We start from the raw sequence: 22,272 nt of genomic DNA on the forward strand, positions 1-22,272 counted from the left end.
CCGCTGGGTCTTCCCTTTAGTCTTGCTCCTGCTCCTGGCGGCGGCTTTGCTGGCTGAGCGTGGCGATGGGTCACCCGGCGGAGTGAAGGATCCCCTTCTCGGGTGAGCGCGGGCCTGCCTGGGCAAAGCGTTATGGAGAGCGGCGGCGGCGGTCGCGGCGGTGGAGGATCCGCGCGGGGCGCCGGCCGCGAGAAGAAGAAGGGCAAGAGCCCCGACGAGGCTTCAGCCGCGGCGATGGCGGGAGATCCCGGTGGCGGCGGCGGAGGAGCGGGGAAGTCCCGGAAATTCGTGAGTATTCACGAGCGGGAGGGGTGGACCTGGGGGTGGGGGTGGGGGTGGAAGGTGGACCGGAGGGGGGAGGCAACACCTGCCCTGAGGTAAAGGCTCGGCCGGGGTCGAGGCGGCGGCCCCGGTCTCTCTCTTCCGCACTCCGGGCAGGTGTCCCGTCAGCTTCCCGTGGGGTAAAGGGGGGCAGGGCGGGGCAGGAAGTTTCCTCCCCTCCCGCCTCAGTCGGGCAGCAAAAGAGTCCCCAATTCTGCTTTCCCCGGCCTTTCCTCGCCCAGGTGTTGCCGTATGTGTGTGCGTGTGTAGGAGGGCAACGTTTCCCTCCGAACTCTGGGGCAGTTTTTGGCTGGGCTCCGTCCCTCTTCCCGTTGCCTTTACTCTTCCGTGTGAGGGGATTGTGGTATTTGGGCTCCTGTTTTACGGAGATGGGTTTCTCAAGGGTTTCACGTGAACCGCTCCGAAAGGGCGTGAGGGTATGCCCGAACCGAGGTTGAAGCCTGCGGTGGGACTTTTAGTTTGCGTCCCCCCCCCCCCGCCCCAGGTTTCCCACAGTTTTTAAAATCTCATGTTCTGTAGGATTCAAGCGGAATTCTTTTCTGTAGGCGGATCATGCATATTTCTGCCAGGACCAGGTTTTGTATTAGGTTTATTTGTAAAGAGAATCGTCTAATTCTTTTGGCTTCTTTCTGCCCTCTTCTATAAATATAACAAGAAGTATTCTGGATATTTTCCTCATGAACTTTGAAACTAGAGCTCCACAGGATGTATACATAACTGATGATAGGTAGCAACTCAGTGAAATGCAACTTCTGACAGGGAGAGCCCTAGCAGTCCTGTCAAGTAACCTGGAGGATCTCATCCTAAAAGACAGGCTAGGGGCCTTTGGGTCTTAATGGGGTCAACAGTCCAGCCCAGTTCCCAAGGTACCTCTTTATTATAAGCCAAAATTAGGCTACACGTGGGAGTCTGTGAATCAAATCCCTTGAGGTTTTGCTTTCTAAGTTTTAAAGCCATCCATGTGTTGATGCCTCATGGCTTTCCTGGCAGGGTACTGAAAAGTTTCCAAAAGGAAAATAGCTTGGTGGAGGTGGTGGTGTAGCCAGAGGAAGGCTCACACCTCTCAATAGCAAGACTTCTAGCTGGGACTGCTTCCAGACAGTGTGTTTGCTCTGGAATTACATGACCGTTTCCCTCACAATTTTTACCTAGATATTTGTTCACAAAATATCACCATCATTTGAAGTTATCTCATATTTTCAAAGTACAATTTCATTTTGCTATCATATGTTTATCTCATGAAGTCTGCAAAACTGTAGATACCATTAATACCTTCTTTAATACTACTGTCTTCTTTCAAGAAGTGTGGTTTTGAAATAAGCAATTTATGTTGTTACATGCTGTGAAGTCACCTCCAACATGGTGACCCTATGAACGAGTGATTTTCAAAATGTCCTCTTCTCAGCAGCCGTGCTGAGCTCGTGTGGTTTCCTTTAGGGAGTCAGTCTCATATTTTGTCTTCCTCTTTTCCTGTTGCCTTCAACGTTTCCCATCGTTATTGTTTTTTGCCATAGAATCTTGCCTTCTCATGATGTGCCTGAAATAGAACAGTCTCAGTTTTGTCATGCTGGTAACCAGAGATAGTTCATTTGATCTAAGAGCCACGGGGTGCTAAACTATACCCTGGTTAGCACACGTCCATGATGCTCTTTGCTGTGGCTACCATGTTTTTACCCGCTTTAATTGTTTTCAATAAATCTTTAGATGATAATCGTCATCATCACCATCATCATCTTTGAACTGTAGAGGTGGAAGGGACCCTGTGGATCATCAACTCCAGCCCCTGTCAATGAGGCACAATGGGGAATAGGAACTCCCAACTTCTGTCTTGGCAGCCAGAGACCTAAACCAGTGGGCTATCCAGCAGTGCTAAGATGATTTCCCAGCTATAGCTGCAGAAATGCCTTGACACCAAGATTCCCTCTAATGTGTGTGTGTGTTTGACTCCGCTTCCCTCCGGGCAGCTTACTTATTTCACACACTCACAGTGAGTGTCTCCAGCCCCTTTTATTCTGGCATAATGGAATTCCATGTGGGGTGGGGAGAAACCCACGCACAAGAGGGTCTAATCCCTGCCCAGTGGAGCTGAAAATTAGTGGGAGCATTGATTGATACCTTAGTGAAATAATGCTTAACTCAATATGTTGTAGTAATATACCTCCATAGCTTTCCAACTTGTATTATACTATTGATGGGGGAAGTACTAGAATATGGTTTTAAATAAAGTGGTATTCATTGTTTTAGTTCAATGTTTAAAAAAATAGACTGAAAAGTTTTAATACTAGTTAAAAGGTAAACATATTTAAACTGGTGCCTGGTGCAAAGACGATTGGGCAGAGATGAATACATAGCTCAGTTCTGCAGGTGTAAGGTGGCTGTGGAAGGACAGAATTCAGCCTCCAGAAGTTCTGGACTCCACCCCTGCAAGGATGAGTGACTCCTCTGGTTGTTTCAGATCAGAGTGATTGCAAACAACTAACAGATCCCTCTCCATAATGGGATGCAGTGGTAGCAGCTTTCAGAAGGGCTTTGCAGTACTGTTTAAAAGTGGCATGGCAGTTTAGCCGTGGGCTCTGGAAACTGGTCCTTAGTTCCGAAATGTTTTTCACATCGGTATAGAAAATGTATGCTGAGCTATGAGGGACTTTGCTATATTCTGAACTTCTCTCTAATAATGTGGAATGTCTGTTGTAATTCCATTTGTCACTTACTGTGGAAGAGCAATCATACACTGGTGGTAGGAATTATCTGTCTCAAAGTTCAGAAATCCTTCTATACCCTTTCGCCTCTTCTTTGAGCTTTAAACAATTCGCAGGTGAAATGATTGCTGAGCTCCTTGTGTTAACACCTCTCTCCAGGACACAGGCAGATGGCCCTATGACTTATTCCTCTCCAGTGTAGAGGACTTCTCTCTTTTCAGGAAAAAATGGTGTTTCAGAAGAACTGTTCAGTCTTGCCATAACTCACTTTGTTGTTAACATATGATAATCTGAGAGAGCTTCAGTGTACTGGAGTACAGCATGGCATTGCCAAATTCCTTTTAATAAGTGGATGTTGTCCAGCTTCCATCTGAAAGCTTTGAATTTCTCAATTGATTTATCCCACAGTGTCATGGGATATATATAGGCAGTGCTTCCAGGGTTCATTTTTAGAAAGGTTGCTTGTGGATCTTGAAATGCAGTCAAAGTATTCGCAAGTTTTGTAACCAGTACAGTGGTGCCTCGCTTTACGATTGCCCCGCATTACGACAAAACCGCATTACGACGATCTTTTTGCGATCGCAATTGCGATGGTCTGAATGGGTTTTTTTTCGCTTTGCGATGATCAGTTCCCTGCTTCGGGAACCGATTCTTCGCAGAACGACAATTTTCCTCCAATTGATCGGCGGTTTCAAAATGGCCACCAGTAAATAAAATGGCTCCCCCCTGTTTTCTGGGACGGATTCCTCGCTGCACAGGCACTGAAAATGGCTGCCTTATGGAGGATCTTCGCTGGACGGTGAGTTTCCAGCCCATTGGAATGCATTGGAGGGGTTTCAGTGTGTTTCAATGGGCTTTTTATTTTCCCATTACGCCGTTTTCATTCTACAGCGATTTCGCTGGAACGAATTAACATCGTAATGCGAGGCACCACTGTATAGTGTAAAGTTTGAAAGTCTCTTTTGTGACATCAGAACAGTTGCACCTACAACAGCTAAAGAGACCCGGACAAATCAGCCTTGTCACAGCTGCTGCGACATTGAAGCAGATCAGCTATTGGGGTTCAAATGAGGTTTTCCAGATGTAAGGTTCAGTATCATTGGTAGATATGTTTTTTCCTCATATACTGTTTTGAATTATTTGCTTTCTGCAAAACTTGTATGAGTTTATGACAGGATGACAGATCTGAGTACTAAGGAAGAGAACAAGGAACAAATATCTTGTAAAAAACTCAATAGTGTGCTTTATGTTTGCCTAGGGAACATCAGGAGCTTTCAGTAAAAAGTGTGAATTTTAGGGCAATGGATGGAGTGAGTATGAGAGAAGAGATGGCGGTGATGACCTTGGCGGCATGATAATAATCATTAAAACAGATCACCCCCATGCAGGACGTGCACAGCTAAACACATCAACACTCCTCCTTAAGATTCTTGCCAGGGAAGAGAAAGAGGGAGAAACCATGTGAAGTGGAGAAGATATTAAGAGAAAGACAATATGGCATGTAGCCTTGTGAAAGATTATAACTGAATGAAAACAGTCTCAATGTGAAAAATATATTTTACTTCTCCATGCTACAAGATTTTGCTGGAAATGTGTAAATACTGTAGAGGATTTGTCTAGTGACTGATGTCAGTAAGCTGTTTGTACTCTGTGCAGAGAACATTCTATTTGGAAGGAACATGATTTTCTTCATATAATTTACATAGGCGGGGGGAAAGGAATCGTCATGTTTGGGAAGATTTAAGCAAGCACCAGTCTGTACCTGTTAGTTTTAAGTTCTCTCCCTGCCTTATTTACATTTATAAAAGTACTTACTGTGATTTGAATTAGCCTCACTGTAGTATAGCCCTTGAGTAAAGACAGAGACAAACACTTGCTTGCATAAATAAGGAATCTGTAATAGAATATGCCAGGATGGATTTGATTTAAATCAGATTTATTTAAATTTTAAATAATCGGAGTTTTGAGAATTTAAATACAATTTTTGAATCATATTGGTTTTTTTGATTTAAACTATCAAAATTGTGATTTAAATCAAATTGGTTTTAAAGAATAATTGATTTTTGTCTATCCTGGAAAAATGCTCCCCCCCCCCCAATTGTGTCAGTTTCTTCTGCAATCTTTGTGTGTATGTTTGTGTGTAATGGCTTTTATCACATCACCTGCATTCCAGGACAAAAACAAACAGTGAGAACTGTTAAACAGTAAAAGTACAAACTTTTCTTTGGTCTAAACTATCTTATTAACAATAATTTATGGTTACAGAGCACATTAATTATTTCCATGCTTTAATTGAGCAGGCCCAGCAAAAAAGATCCAGTTGGCTTTAAAGTGAGAATTAGAGATTATGAGTGTCACCTTTAAGGATGCATTTTATTTCATAGATGAATGCTATGTTAAATAAGAACTTTCTCTGTTTTTGGTATTTGTTACATGCCCTGAAGTTGTATCTGACTTACATCAACTCTGATAGGGTTTTCAAGATATGTGAGATATTTAAGGAATGGTTTTCCCAGCATCGCACACCCTTCCCTCCATGAGTTTCCATGTTCTAGCAGGTACTGTATCTGATTTCAGGTCTCCTGGCAGGGTGGATTTGGTTTAAATCAAATTATTTAAATCATAATTTAAATTCTAAAAAATCAGATTTTTTGATGGTTGAAATTTAAAAAAATCATTTTAAGTCAAATCATGATTTAAATAATTTTTTAAAAAATTATTGATTTTTATCCATTTTGCCAGTACACACTGTTTTGGTATACTTCCTTTAGCCAACTGTAAGACTTCTGTATGATACATTCAAGGTTGAATGTAGGATGGAAAGGAGAACCTAGGTTACAGTGCAAAAGCCTAATAGACCTTCTTGAATAACTCAACTTACTGTCCCACATACTCAATTAATGGAATTTACATGGTGTTTGTGCAACCAATTTGCTTTGCATTTTGTAAGCAAAATTGCTTCCATATGTTTTGACTTGTTTGTTGTGTGATTTTGCAGAGAAGGGTCCAGCCAGAACTCTGCTTGTACAGCCTTAAGTGGTGGGCAAGCTGCTTGCCGGTCTCAACTAGAGATGGGGGCTTCGTATTTGTGACTGAGCAGGGAGACTTGTCATCCAGCCCCCTTGCTGGAGTGGCTGGGTGAGCAGGGAGGCAGGGCTGTGATTGAGGTGAAGGAGATTATGCCAGCCATGCACACTGTACGTTGTGGTTTGGCAGGGTATGGGGATGGGAGGTAATTGGGACAGCCACCCGTGCAAGGTGGCATCATATTCATATTTGAGAATGAAGCTCCCATCTAGTCTCAACCAATCACTTGTTCTTCGAATACTTGACTAATAAAGTTTAACTGGATGGAGATTGAAAAAGTTGACTGCTTTCTTGAAGAAAGTTATAGTGCTAGAATAGTTGGAAAAAGCAGTCCTAAAATAACCCTGAGCTAGAGGGGATGAGGATGAACAAAGTAAAAAAAATGAATCTCAACAAAATAGAAGTGTTGTCTGTGTGTACAAACTGGCCAACATGGCTACATGTACTTGCTGAATCTTTTTATGGCCACACCCCCTCTGAACAGTGGTTTCCAGCATTGGGTCCCCAGATGATCTTGGACTAAAATTCCCAGAAACCTTCTCCACTAGATGCTCTGGTCAGGATTTCTGGGAGTTACAGTCCAAAAACATCTGGGCACCCAAGGTTGGGGACCACTGCTCAAACAAATTTGGTGAACAGCTTGGGTGTCCTCAGGATTAGAGACTGAGTGGTGCGCTTACTGTGGCTTAATCTGGATGCAGCAGATCCTGCCTCAATTACTAATGCTTTGGCTGCATTCAGATTTGACTGCTTCAGTTTGGTTTACTGGGGGCTGCCTGTGAAAGCTTCAGTGAGTGCACAGAGCAAGCGAGATGTCTGCTGTTGAGGACAGGATTTGTTAAATGTCTTTGGCACTAGCTACACGGGCTGTGCATTTGCTTTCAAGTTCAATTTTGAGTGTTGCCATTGGCTTTTAAATCTCTTATTAGTTTGGGATCAAATTACTGGCAGAACCCTCTGCAAAATGCAAACTCACCTGAGCATTAAAGTCTGTGATACAGACTGTATTAATTCCCTGCTATTATGAACTAAATCAGCTGGTACAAAGGCGAAGACCTTTTCATTAGTGGCCCCATATTTATGGAATCCCCTTTTTCATGATACATTTTGGTCTCTCATCTGTCAGTTTTTAGACAGGCTATAAGCCTCCTCTGTTTTGTTTGGTCTACATTCACATGAAATTGGTATTAATTCATTATGCTGGGCTGATTTAAATTCACTGGAATTTTCAGTCTGGGTGTTAGTGTTGTTACTTCTTTCTGCTGTTTTAAAGATGTTTAAAATTTTTTTGATAGATTGTGTTACCAAAAATTTTTATTTGAAGAATGGAATATAAATAATAATGCATGCCAGTGTAGTTCTCTGAATGTTAGTAGTTTGCATTCTCCTGAAAAATGTCTTTTTGAGCACAAGTGCTTTCTGATCAACTGCATTGAGTTCTCTGTGTATCATCAAGTCTTCATGGACTGGTTTCAGCTAGAAGCTGTAGTGGAATTTTTAAAAATATGTGAAGTGTTGCTTGAGGTTTGTTTCTTAATTATGCACCAAGTAAGAATACTGCTAAAAATCCTAGACTATGAAAGAAATGGTTAATAGCAAAGACACCTTTCCAACCTGGTTATGAATTTGTCTGAAGTTCCAGAGTTAAACAGTCTACATAATATTTGCATGGCTCCTGAAGCTGAAGTCTTCTGATAACAGAAATATTTTAGTTTTTGAAGTGGTAGCCATGTTAGCCAGTGCAGTCATATCAGACAAGAAACAAAACAAAACAAAACAAAAACGAAATAAGAGAGACAAGAACATTGTGGCACCTTAAAGACTAAGTGGTATATTTTAATGTGAACTTTCATGGATCAAGTCTACTTCCTCAGATATAAGAGTGATATCTGAGAAAGTGGATTTGATCCACAAACTCTCACATTAAAATATGCAACATACTCTTTAAGGTGCCACAATGTCTTCTTTTTAATGTTGTTTTTGTTTTGCTTTGTTTATTGTCCGATAGAGATTGTGTACTTTCTGATAGTGTTTTCCCTTGTGTTTTGTAAATGTAATATTTCTGCCAGTGCTCCAGCATGCATCATCTTAATGTACAGTTATTTAGGCTTAAATCAGAAATGCACAGATAGATTGCAGATCGCTTTAAAGCTTTAAAATGGATAGTAATATAGGTTATAAATTATTTCTTTTCCATATATAATGAAGCCACACTGTAGGGAATTAAGTAAAGATCTGGAGGATCTAGCTATCAATAAACTGAATTGGAGTCAGTGTCGGTATTTTGCAGAATATGCATGCCCTCTTCCTTGATAATTTATAGACATTTGTATGTGAGACAGAGGTAACACTCGTTCATAAGAGTATCCAGTTCTTTTCTAAATGACATGTTGACATACAGTTTTATTATTGGCTGTTTTATATATGTATATTTTAATTATTTATTGATTGTTAGCCGCCTAGAGTGGTCCTGAGTTGGCTAGATAGGCGGGATATAAAATAAATAAGTAAGTAAGTAAGTAAGTAAGTAAGTAAGTAAGTAAGTAAGTAAGTAAGTAAGTAAGTAAGTAAGTAAGTAAGTAAGTAAGTAACAATGCTTGGGTATCTTAAAGTTATCATAGCACAAACTCACTATAATTTCCACAAAAGCTTGTGTTATAATCTATTTGTTATTTGTTATAGGTACCATTAAACTAAATAAGTACCGTATTTTTCACTCCATAAGACGCACCTCTCCATAAGACGCACCAAATTTTTAGGAGAAGAAAACAGGAAAAAAAATCTGTTTTCTTCTAAAAATTGGTGAGCCTTATGGAGAGGTCTGTCTTATGGAACACAACCTAGGACCCTTTGGAGGCTCACCCAGACCCCCTGAAGGCCAGAGGGGGCAAAATCACCACCTTCTGGGGCTCTTTTGAGGTTTGGAAAGCTTCAGAAGAGCCCCAGAAGGTGGCAATTTCGCCCCCTCTAGCCTGGTGGGGGGGCAGGGTGAGCCTCCAAAGGGTCCTAGAGTGTGTTCCAGGACCCTTTAGAGACTCACCCTGCCCCCCCCGGGGGTCAGAGGGGGCAAAATCGCCACCTTCTGGGCTCTTTTAAGGCTTGGGAAGCTTCAAAAGAGCCCCAGAAGGTGGCGATTTTGCCCCCCCTGGACCCGTGGGGGGGTGGGGGTAGCGTGGCAAGGGTCCGATGGGGCCTTCCAAACCCTTGCCACGCTACCCCCCCACAAGGCCAGCATGGGTGAAATAGCGACCTTCCAGGACCTTTTGAGAAGCCTCTCAAAAGGTCCTGGGAGCTGGCGATTTTGCCAGGGCTGGCCCCGTGGGGGTGGGGGTGGGGGCAGCCTGGCAAGGGTCCTGGGAGGCTCCTTTGGACCCTTGCCACGCTAGCCCCACCCCCCCACGGGGCCAGCATGGGTGAAATAGCGACCTTCCAGGACCTTTTGAGAAGCTTTCCAGCCTCTCAAAAGGTCCTGGGAGCTGGCGATTTTGCCAGGGCTGGCCCCGTGGGGGGGGGCTGGGGGCAGCCTGGCAAGGGTCCTGGGAGGCTCCCTTGGACCCTTGCCACACTACCCCCACCCCCCCACGGGGCCAGGGGGGGTAAAATCACCAGCTTCTGGGAGTGTTTGGAGGCTCCCCAAGCCTCCAAACACTCCCAGAACCTGGCGATTTTGCCAGGGCTGGCCCCGTGGGGAGGTGGGGGCAGCCTGGCAAGGGTCCTGGGAGGCTCCCTTGGACCCTTGCCACGCTACCCCCACCCCCCACGGGGCCAGGGGGGGTAAAATCACCAGCTTCTGGGAGTGTTTGGAGGCTCCCCAAGCCTCCAAACACTCCCAGAACCTGGCGATTTTGCCAGGTCTGGCCCTGTGGGGAGGTGTGGGCAGCCTGGCAAGGGTCCTGGGAGGCTCCCTTGGACCCTTGCCACGCTACTCCCACCCCCCCACGGGGCCAGGGGGGGGTAAAATCGCCAGCTTCTGGGAGTGTTTGGAGGCTCCCCAAGTGTCCAAACACTCCCAGAACCTGGCGATTTCGCCAGGGCTGGCCCCGTGGGGAGGTGTGGGCAGCCTGGCAAGGGTCCTGGGAGGCTCCCTTGGACCCTTGCCACGCTACCCCCACCCCCCCAAGGGGCCGGGGGGGGGTAAAATCGCCAGCTTCTGGGAGTGTTTTGAGGCTTGGGAAGCCTCAAAACACTCCCAGAAACTGGCGATTTTGCCGGTGGGAGGAGCGTCGCAAGGGTCTGAGTGAGCTTCCAGGACCCTTGCGACATTCCCCCCACCTGGAAGCTGGCGATTTCGCCTGCGCTGGCCCCGTGGGGGGGTGGGGGAGCATCGCAAGGGTCCTGGAAGGCTCCCTCGGACCCTTGCGACGCTCCCCCCCACGGGGCCAGTGGGGGCGAAGTCACCACCTTCACACCATAAGACGCACAGACTTTCTACCCCCCTTTTGGAGGGGGAAAAAGTGCGTCTTATGGTGCAAAAATACGGTAACTTCTAGACAGATCTGGAATGCTGTATAAATTAGTAAGTTCTGTGTTTTATCTTTGAGGAATGAATTACATCTTCATATACCAGCATGGAAAGCATTGATCACATCAAGAGCGGTCATGACAGATGTGCATTAAAACAGGGCATCATGATACACTTTATTTCTGGTAGCTTTGGAAATGTATTGGATAAAGTGTGTGAGTGCTTCAGATACTTTTAGATGCACCTAGTCCTGTTTTAAGGGCAAAGGTATTGACTAGATTATCTTTTGAAGTTTGTGTGCTTTGATACTTCCATTTAAAAGCAGAGTATGACAAGGAAAGAAGAAAAAACACTTTGATGATTGGTAATACAGAGAAGGAAAACAGCATTGACATTTCCGTTGTCACTATAATTGTTCAGTTGTAGTATTTCACTTATATTTTACCCTATTTCCCTGAAAATAAGACCTAACCTGAAAATAAGCCCTAGTATGATTTTTTCAGGATGCTCGTGATGTAAGCCCTACCCCCCAAATAAGCCCTAGTTAAGTGAAACCCCACCTTCCACCATTGTGCAGCAACCAGAAGATGACATGACTGTATTTGAATAAATGTAGATTGTTGTACATGAAAAAATTAAAGCATCCCCTGAAAATAAGCCCTAATGCATTTTTGGAGCAAAAATTAATATAAGACCCTGTCTTATTTTCGGGGAAACACGGTAGTTGAGGGTAGCATATACAGGTTTATCATAATTTCATACTTGGAAAAACTCTGTGAAATAGACTGGAAGAAGGATAGCAGAACTGCATCTAATGAGTTTTCAGGACAAGCAGTGATTGGAGTTCAGGTTGTTTTGGTAAGCTACACTGTCTACTGTATTCCAGTTGCCAAAGGAGATGCCATATTAGTTTGTTGGGTTGAAAACAGCTAAGAGTTCTGCAACCTCTTAAGGTGTAACAAATTTCTTATAGCACAGGCCTCATTAGGCAGGGGACAAGAAGGCCTAAGGAGGCATCACACAGAACAGTATGTAGAGATTGAATGGAACAGCATTTTCCTGATTGTAGAGAAGCAGGTTGAATAGCAGGAACCCATTCAGGTTGAACTTACATTGTCATCTTCCAGTTAGTGATAGCTTTCAAGATGTCCTTGAAAGCCACAGAGATCCTGGAGACTAGCAATGCCTTTCTGAGTGGGGAATTTCATAGTTGAGCTTCTGGTACAAGAGATCACAGGTTCTGCAACGTTTGTGCCAGTGGGCCAGATACTTACCGGTTGGCTTTAAGGAGGCATAGTGACATAAGTAGGCAAGACAAAAAACAGTATCTGTTGCAGAAAATCCAGCAACCACTGGTACGCTGTACTGGTGATAAAGATGCATTAGGTGAGAAAAGGCAAGGTTTAAGTTAGGAGGTGAAAAAGAAGGCTGCAACTTCCCAAATTAGGACTCCCAGAAGTAGCTGGAGTTCCACTCAACCACTCAGACCCATCTTTGGCAACAGGACAGGGATATCAGGGATATGAATTTGGGTTTCTGTCTCCCTTCTCTTCTGCTGCTTCAGTTCTTAATCTGACACCACTTTTGCCTGCCTCTCCGCTTGTATGACAGTGATGGAATATGTCTTTTCTCTGGCCACATTACTCTCACACCATGGCTCAGACAGTGTAACAGTGGGACTCAGTGCTTGCTTGGAATGCTGGGTGATCAAATAATTCCTGTGCCGCATGCCCGTCGTCACCTCATGCACACTTCTTTGCTCTTCTACAACTTTGGTGCTAACCAAGCAGTAAATAGCACCAAAAACCTCTAATACTTATTTTTATTCAGTACAGTCCCCACATCTATTGTCTTGAATTTCTTCCAGGAGAATCCCTAAATTGTATGTAATGTTCATGTATATTTAAAATTCTCCAGAACTCTTCCTCAAGCAGAAATAGTGTAGATGTTGGGCTTCAAGCAAAAAATTCAAGATGATGATGGCCCAGATGTGGTGCCTGTAGCTGATGTAATCAGATTTCCAGGAGTGCAGTAGGCAAAACTGTAGGAGACCAAGCCAAGCTTTTGTCCTTAGTATGATAGAGAGCCTGCAGATGGATATCTTTGTAACCTCTATCTCATTTAGAATCATAAACTTCATTTTGGTTTCGTGGTAGCCTGACTCTAATGAGCCATAGGCATCCAGTGTCCAGTTGTTAGGACTTTCTGCTTAAACCTGAGGTTTTATATGATCTCTGATGAAGAGTTTGGAAGAACCTGAAAGCTCAACGTAATTGTCACTTTATTAGTGATCAAGTTAAAGATGTTTTGCTTGACATTCTAAAGAAATCAGAGATTGAATATGGTTAACAATCCTGGTCTTCAAAAGAAGAGGCCAAGAGATGAACCTCAACTATACTCCTGTCTCAAATTTCTCTCTTTATTAAGGATCAGTTTCTGGAAAATAAAGCTTCCAAGTCTGAACTCTCAGTTTCATTGTCATGGACTTCCAAGAATCTAAGATCTGCACAGACTGAAGCACTCTTCTCTACTCTTTTTGATAACGGCAACTTTCTTTGGTATATTCATTCCCACTTATAGGGTAGCTTTTCAGGTCGCAGAAAATACCATACTGCACTCCTAGCCTTCTGCTGCAAAGAGCAAGTAGGCTGCCTTATGGCATTTCCATTGCCTGCTCTGTGCCAGCTGTTGTTTTTGCAGTTTAACCTAGCTAGTTCTTCATGCCAAGTGTACGGAGCATCCTCCTATTGCCATGAGAACTGAAGCTCTATATTGCAGCTCTAGATTCCCTGGCCATCTTGTGTGCTTCTAGTGACAGTCACCTGACCTTTCTAGCACTTACTACCAAGCATTTAATTAAAAAGAAGCAAGATAAAGGACAGTTGGCACATGTATGAGGGGAAAAAAAGCATTTGTCACACCCACCCACACCACTGCTTCTTTTGCCAGCGATCACTGGGCAATTCTCATCTCCAGATCAGCCACAGTTGGTCATGTCTGAAGAGGCAGCTGCTGCAAGTCTAAGGAAGGAACATGTTTCCAAACACTTCGGTTTCATTAGTAATTATCAATGGATAATTACTGGATCAAATTATCTGAGGAAGAAGAGAGCTCATCTGCAGTCCTGCGAAGTTGCTCAGTGAATGTTTGCTGTTGTTCACATGCTTGCTTTACTCATTTCCAAAAGTGGCACGCAGGTGATGCCTCCTGTTCTCAACTTTTCCCAGGGCGCTCCATCAAGCTCACATTTTTGTCTCCCAATCCAGCTGTAGTACCAAAACATAAGCCACAGGAAGGTGCTTGAACACAGGGAGCATGAGGAGGTATTGTGGAGACAGCTTATTTACCTTGGTGTTAAAATTGGAGCCTGATCCCTAATTTGTTTGTAAATGAATTGACATGTGAACAACTGGAGTTGCTCATGTCTCTTTCGAACCACAAAAAGTCTCTTTATAAATGGCAGCAGCAACAATCTCTTTAGCTCTGACCAGATGAACATTAACTAGATGACCTGCAAATACTCTGTAAAGAAAAATGTTAAGAAATCCCTGTGGCTTGTTTGCAGAAGGATGTTCAATCACATGTTGTTTTGGCTCACCTGAGTGTATACTTTGCAGGCCCAGATTCACAACAGAGATACAGCTGTCCTGGAATTTTGTAGTCTCAAAATGTTCTGAGGCAGTACAGCTCGGTTAAAGCTAGTCACCCCAAGGCAGAGACACTCAGCCTCAAAAGCAAATTCTTCTTTGAAGATCCAGCAGGAGTTTAAAAAAAAGGCGTTTCCTTCCATTCTTAAGTCTGTCTCCAACAGAATTAAAGTGTGAAGCAAGTATAATTATATCACATACCTGTAATCAAATACCCCGTGTATTCTGTTCCAAGTTTAATAATCTTTGTCAGTGCATCAGTTTCTTAACATTGACAGTAATATTGTAATCAAAATTTAAGGTATGTAAAAAAGTTGTCAATGAGAAACAATATATTTACATTAAGAAGCTTTGTTGATGCAGTCAGTATTCTCAGTGTGACAAAACATTGCTAGGGCAATGCTGAACATCAGATTACAACATGCAGATGACATGCATTAATACCTAGAATTTTTATTCTTTGTGGAATTCTCTGTCCTGGACTGTTCTGAAATATTCCTGAATGAGATTCCTTTCCAGTAGTGATGTCATTAGAATCTATATATGTCAGAATAGATTTTATTCTGTTCCCCATACTTTTTGTACTTGGAGAAACATGGCATGTCATAGAACTATGATTTGAGCTTGATCCATTTTCTCATGCTAATTAATCTCACAGGGGAATCGAGAACAGAAAATTGGAAATAAGACATTTTTCAAGAAAGTATGGGGTCATGGGCTGATTTTTAATTTTAGTCAACTGATTGATCATAATGGTCATAATATAAGTTATTTTAAATTATAAATAAAATTATATATTTTATTGAAAATCAGACAGTGGCACTGAAAAAGAGTTGTTGTTGTTTAGTCGTTAAGTCATGTCCGACTCTTCGTGACCCCATGGACCAGAGCATGCAGGCCCTTTCTGTCTTCCACTGCCTCCCAGAGTTTGGTCAAATTCATGTCGGTAGCTTCGATGAAACTGTCCAACCATCTCGTCCTCTGATGTCAATGTTTATTCTTGCCATCTCCTGTTTGACCACATCCAGCTTACCAAGGTTCATAGATCTAACATTCCAGGTTCCTATGCAGTATTTTTCTTTGCAGCATCGGACTTTCCTTTCACTTCCAGGCACATTCGCAGCGGAGTGTCCTTTCGGCTTTGGCCCAACCACTTCATTAGCTCTGGAGCTACTTGTTCTTGTCCTCCACTCTTCCTCAGTAGCATGTTGGACGCCTTCTGACCTGAGGGGCTCATCTTCCAGCATCGTATTTTTTAGCCTTTTGTTTCTGTTCATGTGGTTTTCTTGGCAAAGATACTGGAGTTGCTTGCCAGTTCCTGCTCCAGGTGGATCGCATTCAGTCAGAACTCTCCACTATGACCTGTCCGTTTTGGGTGTCCCTGCACGGCATAGCTCATAGCTTCTCTGAATTACTCAAGCCCCTTTGCCGCAACAAAGCAGCAATCCGTGAAGGGGTGAAAAAGAATACTTCTTCACATAGTGCAAGACTGAAAAAGATAAATGCCCTTTCAGCATTTCAGTATGTAGTAGATACTTGATAACTTTATCTGGACATCTGGTTAACTTTTACTGAAGTATATACACATTTATTTTCCACTGGTGAGTTTTTTCAATTATGTGTATTTTTCTTCTGAGATAGAATTGTCTTTTTTCTTATTTTGTGTGTTTTTTTCTTTGTATGTGTGAAGGAGTGGGACCCAGTGTGCCGTCCCCAGAAGAAGAAAGCCCGAAAGACGCGAGTGGCTGTACAGAAGGGATACTGGTAGAAATAGAGAGTGAGGAAGAACTACAGAGGAGGCCTACCGAAGTGTGCTTGGTGGATGAGGGCGGAGCCGAGATGGACTTGATCATGTGGGAGGAGGTGAAAGGGGAAGGAGATTTTGCGCGGGAGTTTAGTTGGCTGGGAGAAGGAGAGCTGGGCAGATGTACCACGAGAGGGGTGCAGACAGATTGGTTAAAGGATGCCAAGAGCCTAGCAGACGGGACCCCAGGCGCCCAAAGCTTGCCAGGAGGAGGAGGTCTGCTGCCTGAGCCTCCTACAACTAGCGGTCGCGGTAGGACTTACGAACCCTTGGAATGGAGGGTCTCGGTCTTCCCGGTGGGCTACCATGGTGGGGGACGGAGAGTTATCCGCCCGGGTCCCGAGTTCCAACAGAAACCCCCGGAGGGGGATTGGGCCCGCCACCCCTGCTGTGGGACCATCTGCGCCGTCAGGAGTGCGCCTTTAAGACCCCTGACGGATCGCGAGCGGTTTGGCCCGGCCCCTTGGTAGATGAAGAGATGTGCCGGCCCGTTGTTAGACCGAAGAAGTATGCCCTGTTAACTGATGACGTTTTGAAGGATCCATTCGATCCAGTGGAATTAAGTGTTCATGCTAATAAAGTTGTTATTTCTCAAGACTCAAACTCGCCTCCGCGCCTGTTTCCCGCCTTTACTACCCAACCCCCCCGGCCAAAGACGAACCTCGTCACAGTGGCGCCCAACGTGGGGCCGGGGGGACGTAATTGGCGGGAAACCAAGAGGTAGACCGGTTGCGAGAAGCAATGGAGAGGCAAGCCCGACTTATAGAAAACCTGACTGAGCAGCAAATCTTGATGGCCCGGCAGATGCGCGGGAGAGGGAGCGAAGAGGAGAGGGGCGGCAGGAATCTTGCTAACGTAAGGGGCAGCCTAGTGGCGGGGCCGGCACCAATCCGAATCCAGAAGATGACCGCCACGGATGACCCTGAAGCGTACCTGCACACGTTTGAGAGGGTGGCCACGGCTGCGGGGTGGCCACGAGACCAGTGGACTCTGGTGCTCATACCATGTCTCACCGGCCTGTTGCAGGAGGTGGTTGATACCTTGGGAGTTCAGGAGGCGACGCGGTATGATGCAGTGAAAAATGCTATCTTGAGCACCCTGAACCTAACGGAGGAAACTTATAGAAAGAGACTGAGGGAGTTGAAGTGGAAACCAGGAACCCACCCGCGTACGGTTGCACAGAGAATGAGGGCTAATGCGATGAGATGGTTAAAACCAGCCGAAAACGATGGTGAAAAGCTAGTGGATGCAGTTGTGCTTGAACAGCTCGTACAGTCCTTAGGAACCAACGCTAAAAACTGGGTGCAGAAGAATAATCCCAAAACGCTAGAGAGGGCGATTACGCTGCTGGAGGACTTCAGCAACACGGAAGAGGCGAACAAGGAAGTGACCGCCCCCTGGGCGGAGAGGCAGCGACCACGAGGGGGAGAAGTTTCGCTTTCAACTTCCAACCTTACTGCGAAGGCGGGCACGGAGATGAGCGGATCTGCTAGAGCGCGCGGGAAAGGTTTCGAGCCGTTCGCACCCAAGCCCGTCCGGCCTATTACAGTTGATCAAAGGATTTACGCGCCGGGCACGGGCTGGAAAGAGGGCAAGGACGGACGCCCCCTCTACACCCCGGGAGTGGTAGGGAAGGACAACAAAGAGGGGAGGATCGTCTGTTATTCCTGTGGGGTTCCGGGCCACGTGAAAAGAAATTGCCCCGGGATTGATTGTTCGTGGGTGGGTCGATTAACGCGCGCGGTGGAAACTAAGGGCCCGACCTCGGAACGATGGGAAATAGACGCTTGGGTGAATGGGATGAAAAAAAGAGCCCTCATAGACACGGGATGCGGGACGACCCTGGTGAGGGACCTGCCGGGCGATAAGAAGGATGGAGGACTATCGGTGCGATGCATCCATGGGGACCTTAAAAAGTACCAAACTATGTGGGCTACAGTGAAAGTAGGGGACGACGAGAGACACATGAAAATCGGGGTCGTTCCAGGACTGACGCGTGAAATGTTGCTTGGTCGGGACTGGGTGGGCTCCCACAATGTGGGGTCGGTTAAGGAAGGGCTGCAAGGGGATGAGGAGGATAGTAAGGATCAGTCCGATTTTTTGCAGAGAATGTCGCAAGAGCAAGTGAGAGCCATGCAGCAGGATGACGCGTCGCTGCGGGAGCCCCTGCTGGCGGCTCAACCATCGGGAACCATTGTAAGAGGACAAAGGGGGTGGGAAATGGATAACAATCTGTTGTATTATGTGCATGAGGATGCAAGTAGAAGGTTGGTGGTACCTTCCAAATGGAGGTCGAAAGTTATGGAATTGGCTCATGATATTCCCTTGGCGGGACATTTGGCAGAAGAAAAAATGAGGGCAAGGATAGAGCAGCGATTCTGGTGGCCTGAATTGCGGAAGGGGGTGAAAGAGTATTGTGCAACCTGCCCCCAATGTCAGAAAACCCAAAGGAAGCCACCCACAGGGGCTGAGTTAATCCCATTGCCTCTTATGGATCATCCCTTTCAAAGGATTGGGTTAGACATTGTGGGACCACTGCTTAAGTCACAAGGGGGACACACTCATATCTTGGTGATCATAGATTATGCCACCCGATATCCCGAAGCGGTCCCACTGAGATCGACCACGGCCAAAGTGCTAGCGCGGGAGTTGATGCAGGTATTCACGAGGCTGGGGTTCCCCAAAGAAATACTCACCGACCAAGGCACGAATTTCATGAGCCAAACCTTAAAGGAATTGTGGCGCCTCCTAGAGGTGAAACCCATTCACACCGCCGTGTATCATCCTCAGAGCAACGGCTTGGTGGAACGTTTCAACAAGACCCTGAAGGGCATGTTGCGGAAATTGGTCATGGAGAAACCCCGACGATGGCACCTGTTGGTGGCACCCTTAATGTTTGCCATAAAGGAGGTACCACAGTCCTCTACAGGATTTTCTCCATTCGAACTAATGTATGGGTGGAACCCCAGAGGTATTCTGGACCTGGTAAAAGAGAGGTGGGAGGAAGGTCCAGACAATGCACGGATAACTATTCAACAAGTGATCGAAATGAGGGAGCATCTAAGAACAGCAGTGGGACTGGCCAAGGCCAACCTTGGCCAGGCCCAAGCCGGGCAAAAGAGGAGATACGATCAAAGAGTGAAAGTGCGGGAGTTCGTACCAGGGCAAAAGGTTTTGTTGTTGATGCCTTCTGAACAAGCCAAGTTGTTCGCGACTTGGCAAGGCCCTTATGAGGTGGTACAGAAAATAGGAGATGTCGACTATGAGATATATATGCCAGACAAGACTAAGAAGAAAGGTATCTTTCACGTCAACCTCCTTAAGGAGTGGAAAGAAAGAGAGGCTTTGTGGGGGGAAGTAGAGGAGCAGGAGTTTGGGCCAGAAGTTGATTCTTGGGGGCGGATGGAGGGCCGGTTACCTATAGATGAGACCTTACCTGCGGCACAACAACAAGACTTATTGCAGCTAGAGGGCGAATTCCAGCATTTGTTTTCAGGGGTACCAGGTGAAACTCAGCTGATACAACATGAGATACACACCCCAGCAGGGGTTGTTACGAGATCAGGGAACAGAACCTGGCCGTACCACCTTAGAGAGGCTATCAGTAGGGAGGTTGAGGAAATGTTGCAGCTGGGCATTATAGAACCCTCACGGAGCCCTTGGCGTAGCTACCCGGTGATGGTGCCAAAGGCTGACGGGAAGATGCGTCTATGTGTAGATTTTAGACAATTGAACGAAGTTTCCAAATTTGACGCTTACCCCATGCCCCGAGTGGATGACCTATTGGAAAAGTTGGGCGGGTCAGTCTATCTGACCTCGCTTGACCTTACTAAAGGTTATTGGCAGATACCTTTAAGAGAGGAAGACAAGGAGAAAACATCCTTTGTGACGCCCCAGGGATTGTTCCAGTTCAAAAAAATGCCATTCGGGTTGCATGGCGCCGCCGCAACGTTCCAAAGGCTGATGGATCAAGTTTTAGCCCCGGTTAGGGAATTCGCGGGGGCTTACATCGATGATATCTTGATCTATAGTAAGTCTTGGGAAGAACATCTGGAACACATAAAAAGGGTGCTCGGGGAGATTGAGAAGGCTGGGCTGAAAGTGAATCCTGATAAGTGCAAGATCGCGCGGAGAGGGGTACAATTCTTAGGGTTTCAGGTGGAGGGTGGCCAGATACAACCGGTGTCCGATAAAGTAGACAAAGTTGTATCGTGGACGGTACCCAAAACTAAGAAAGAGGTCCAACAATTTTTGGGGCTCGCCGGATACTACAGACAATTTGTGCCCAATTTTGCGGAGGTGGCAGCTCCTCTCACAGATTTGACGCGGAAACGGAAAGGGAAAGGCATTATGTGGGGTGCAGCAGAACAACACGCGTTCAGACAGCTTAAAGAGATCTTGGCAACCTTACCTTCTAGGTATGCTCCGGACTTCAAGTTACCTTTCTGGGTACAAACAGATGCTTCTGACAGGGGAATTGGCACGGTGTTGTCTCAAAGGAGAGATGGGGTGGAATACCCGGTAATGTACTTAAGTAAAAAGTTGAGTAATCGGGAACAAAAGTATGCGACAATCGAGAAAGAAGCCTTGGCGGTGAAGTGGGCGGTACACGCCCTGAGGTATTATTTGTTAGGGGCTCCGTTCATACTGGTGACAGACCATGCGCCCTTGCAGTGGCTTAATCGCATGAAGGATACCAATGCCCGCCTAACCAGATGGTATCTTAGTTTACAACCATTCTCATTTCAGGTACAGTATAGGAAGGGGAAGGCACACTCTAATGCCGACTATTTCTCTCGACAGGAAGGGGAGAAGGAGAACCTTCCCTGGAGGACGGCCCACTCAGAGAGGGGGGCGTGTGAAGGAGTGGGACCCAGTGTGCCGTCCCCAGAAGAAGAAAGCCCGAAAGACGCGAGTGGCTGTACAGAAGGGATACTGGTAGAAATAGAGAGTGAGGAAGAACTACAGAGGAGGCCTACCGAAGTGTGCTTGGTGGATGAGGGCGGAGCCGAGATGGACTTGATCATGTGGGAGGAGGTGAAAGGGGAAGGAGATTTTGCGCGGGAGTTTAGTTGGCTGGGAGAAGGAGAGCTGGGCAGATGTACCACGAGAGGGGTGCAGACAGATTGGTTAAAGGATGCCAAGAGCCTAGCAGACGGGACCCCAGGCGCCCAAAGCTTGCCAGGAGGAGGAGGTCTGCTGCCTGAGCCTCCTACAACTAGCGGTCGCGGTAGGACTTACGAACCCTTGGAATGGAGGGTCTCGGTCTTCCCGGTGGGCTACCATGGTGGAGGACGGAGAGTTATCCGCCCGGGTCCCGAGTTCCAACAGAAACCCCCGGAGGGGGATTGGGCCCGCCACCCCTGCTGTGGGACCATCTGCGCCGTCAGGAGTGCGCCTTTAAGACCCCTGACGGATCGCGAGCGGTTTGGCCCGGCCCCTTGGTAGATGAAGAGATGTGCCGGCCCGTTGTTAGACCGAAGAAGTATGCCCTGTTAACTGATGACGTTTTGAAGGATCCGTTCGATCCAGTGGAATTAAGTGTTCATGCTAATAAAGTTGTTATTTCTCAAGACTCGAACTCGCCTCCGCGCCTGTTTCCCGCCTTTACTACCCAACCCCCCCCCCGGCCAAAGACGAACCTCGTCACAGTATGATTTGTGCACAATAAAAATAAATAAGCTATAAGATTTCAGAAGCTAAGACAAATAATAAGAGTTTGGATGGCAGAGAAGCAAAGTTCCAATGGGTAAGTCTTCACTAATGAATTTGGACAGAACAGCCAAGTACAATTTGTGCTGAAGTGAAAGTAGTGGACAAAATGGACTGTGTAGAAAAAACAGAGAAGTCTTAAAGAAGGGAACACTTGCTCCCATAGTATAAAATATTTGATGCTGGAACTAAACCAAGTCACCTTGTAGTTTAGTACTGCGTTTCCATGAAAATAATACAGGATCTTATACGTATTAATTTTTGCTCCAAAAAACGCATTAGGGCTTATTTTCAGGGGATGTTTTATTTTTTTCATGTATAAGAATCTACATTTATTCAAATACAGTCACATCTTCTGGTTGCTACACAATGGTGGAGGGTGGGGTTTCACTTCACTGGGGCTTATTTTTGGGGTAGGGCTTATATTACAAGCATCCTGAAAAATCATAGTACGGCTTATTTTTAGGTTAGGTCTTATTTTCAGAGAAATAGGGTAATTACATACTCCTGAAGATTTCT

General features: G+C 45.7%; 2 protein-coding genes across 2 annotated transcripts in view; both read left to right on the forward strand.

The window, feature by feature from the left end:
- DIAPH1 (diaphanous related formin 1) overlaps positions 1–22,272 on the forward strand; it is a 133,818-nt gene continuing 111,546 nt past the window's right edge. The window contains exon 1 of the mRNA XM_072998373.2: positions 1–288. Coding sequence (XP_072854474.2) covers positions 133–288 — 156 coding nt within the window. The 5' untranslated portion in view covers positions 1–132. The remainder of the gene's footprint in view (positions 289–22,272) is intronic.
- On the forward strand, positions 16,705–21,616 carry LOC144588927 (uncharacterized). Its single transcript, XM_078392483.1, has 2 exons — positions 16,705–18,237; positions 20,845–21,616. Exons 1-2 carry the CDS (start codon positions 16,783–16,785, stop codon positions 21,487–21,489), a joined length of 2,100 nt encoding a protein of 699 aa, XP_078248609.1. The 5' UTR covers positions 16,705–16,782; the 3' UTR covers positions 21,490–21,616.

Source organism: Pogona vitticeps, chromosome 4 (genome assembly GCF_051106095.1).
Source record: "Pogona vitticeps strain Pit_001003342236 chromosome 4, PviZW2.1, whole genome shotgun sequence".
In the NCBI taxonomy this organism is placed as follows: domain Eukaryota; kingdom Metazoa; phylum Chordata; class Lepidosauria; order Squamata; family Agamidae; genus Pogona; species Pogona vitticeps.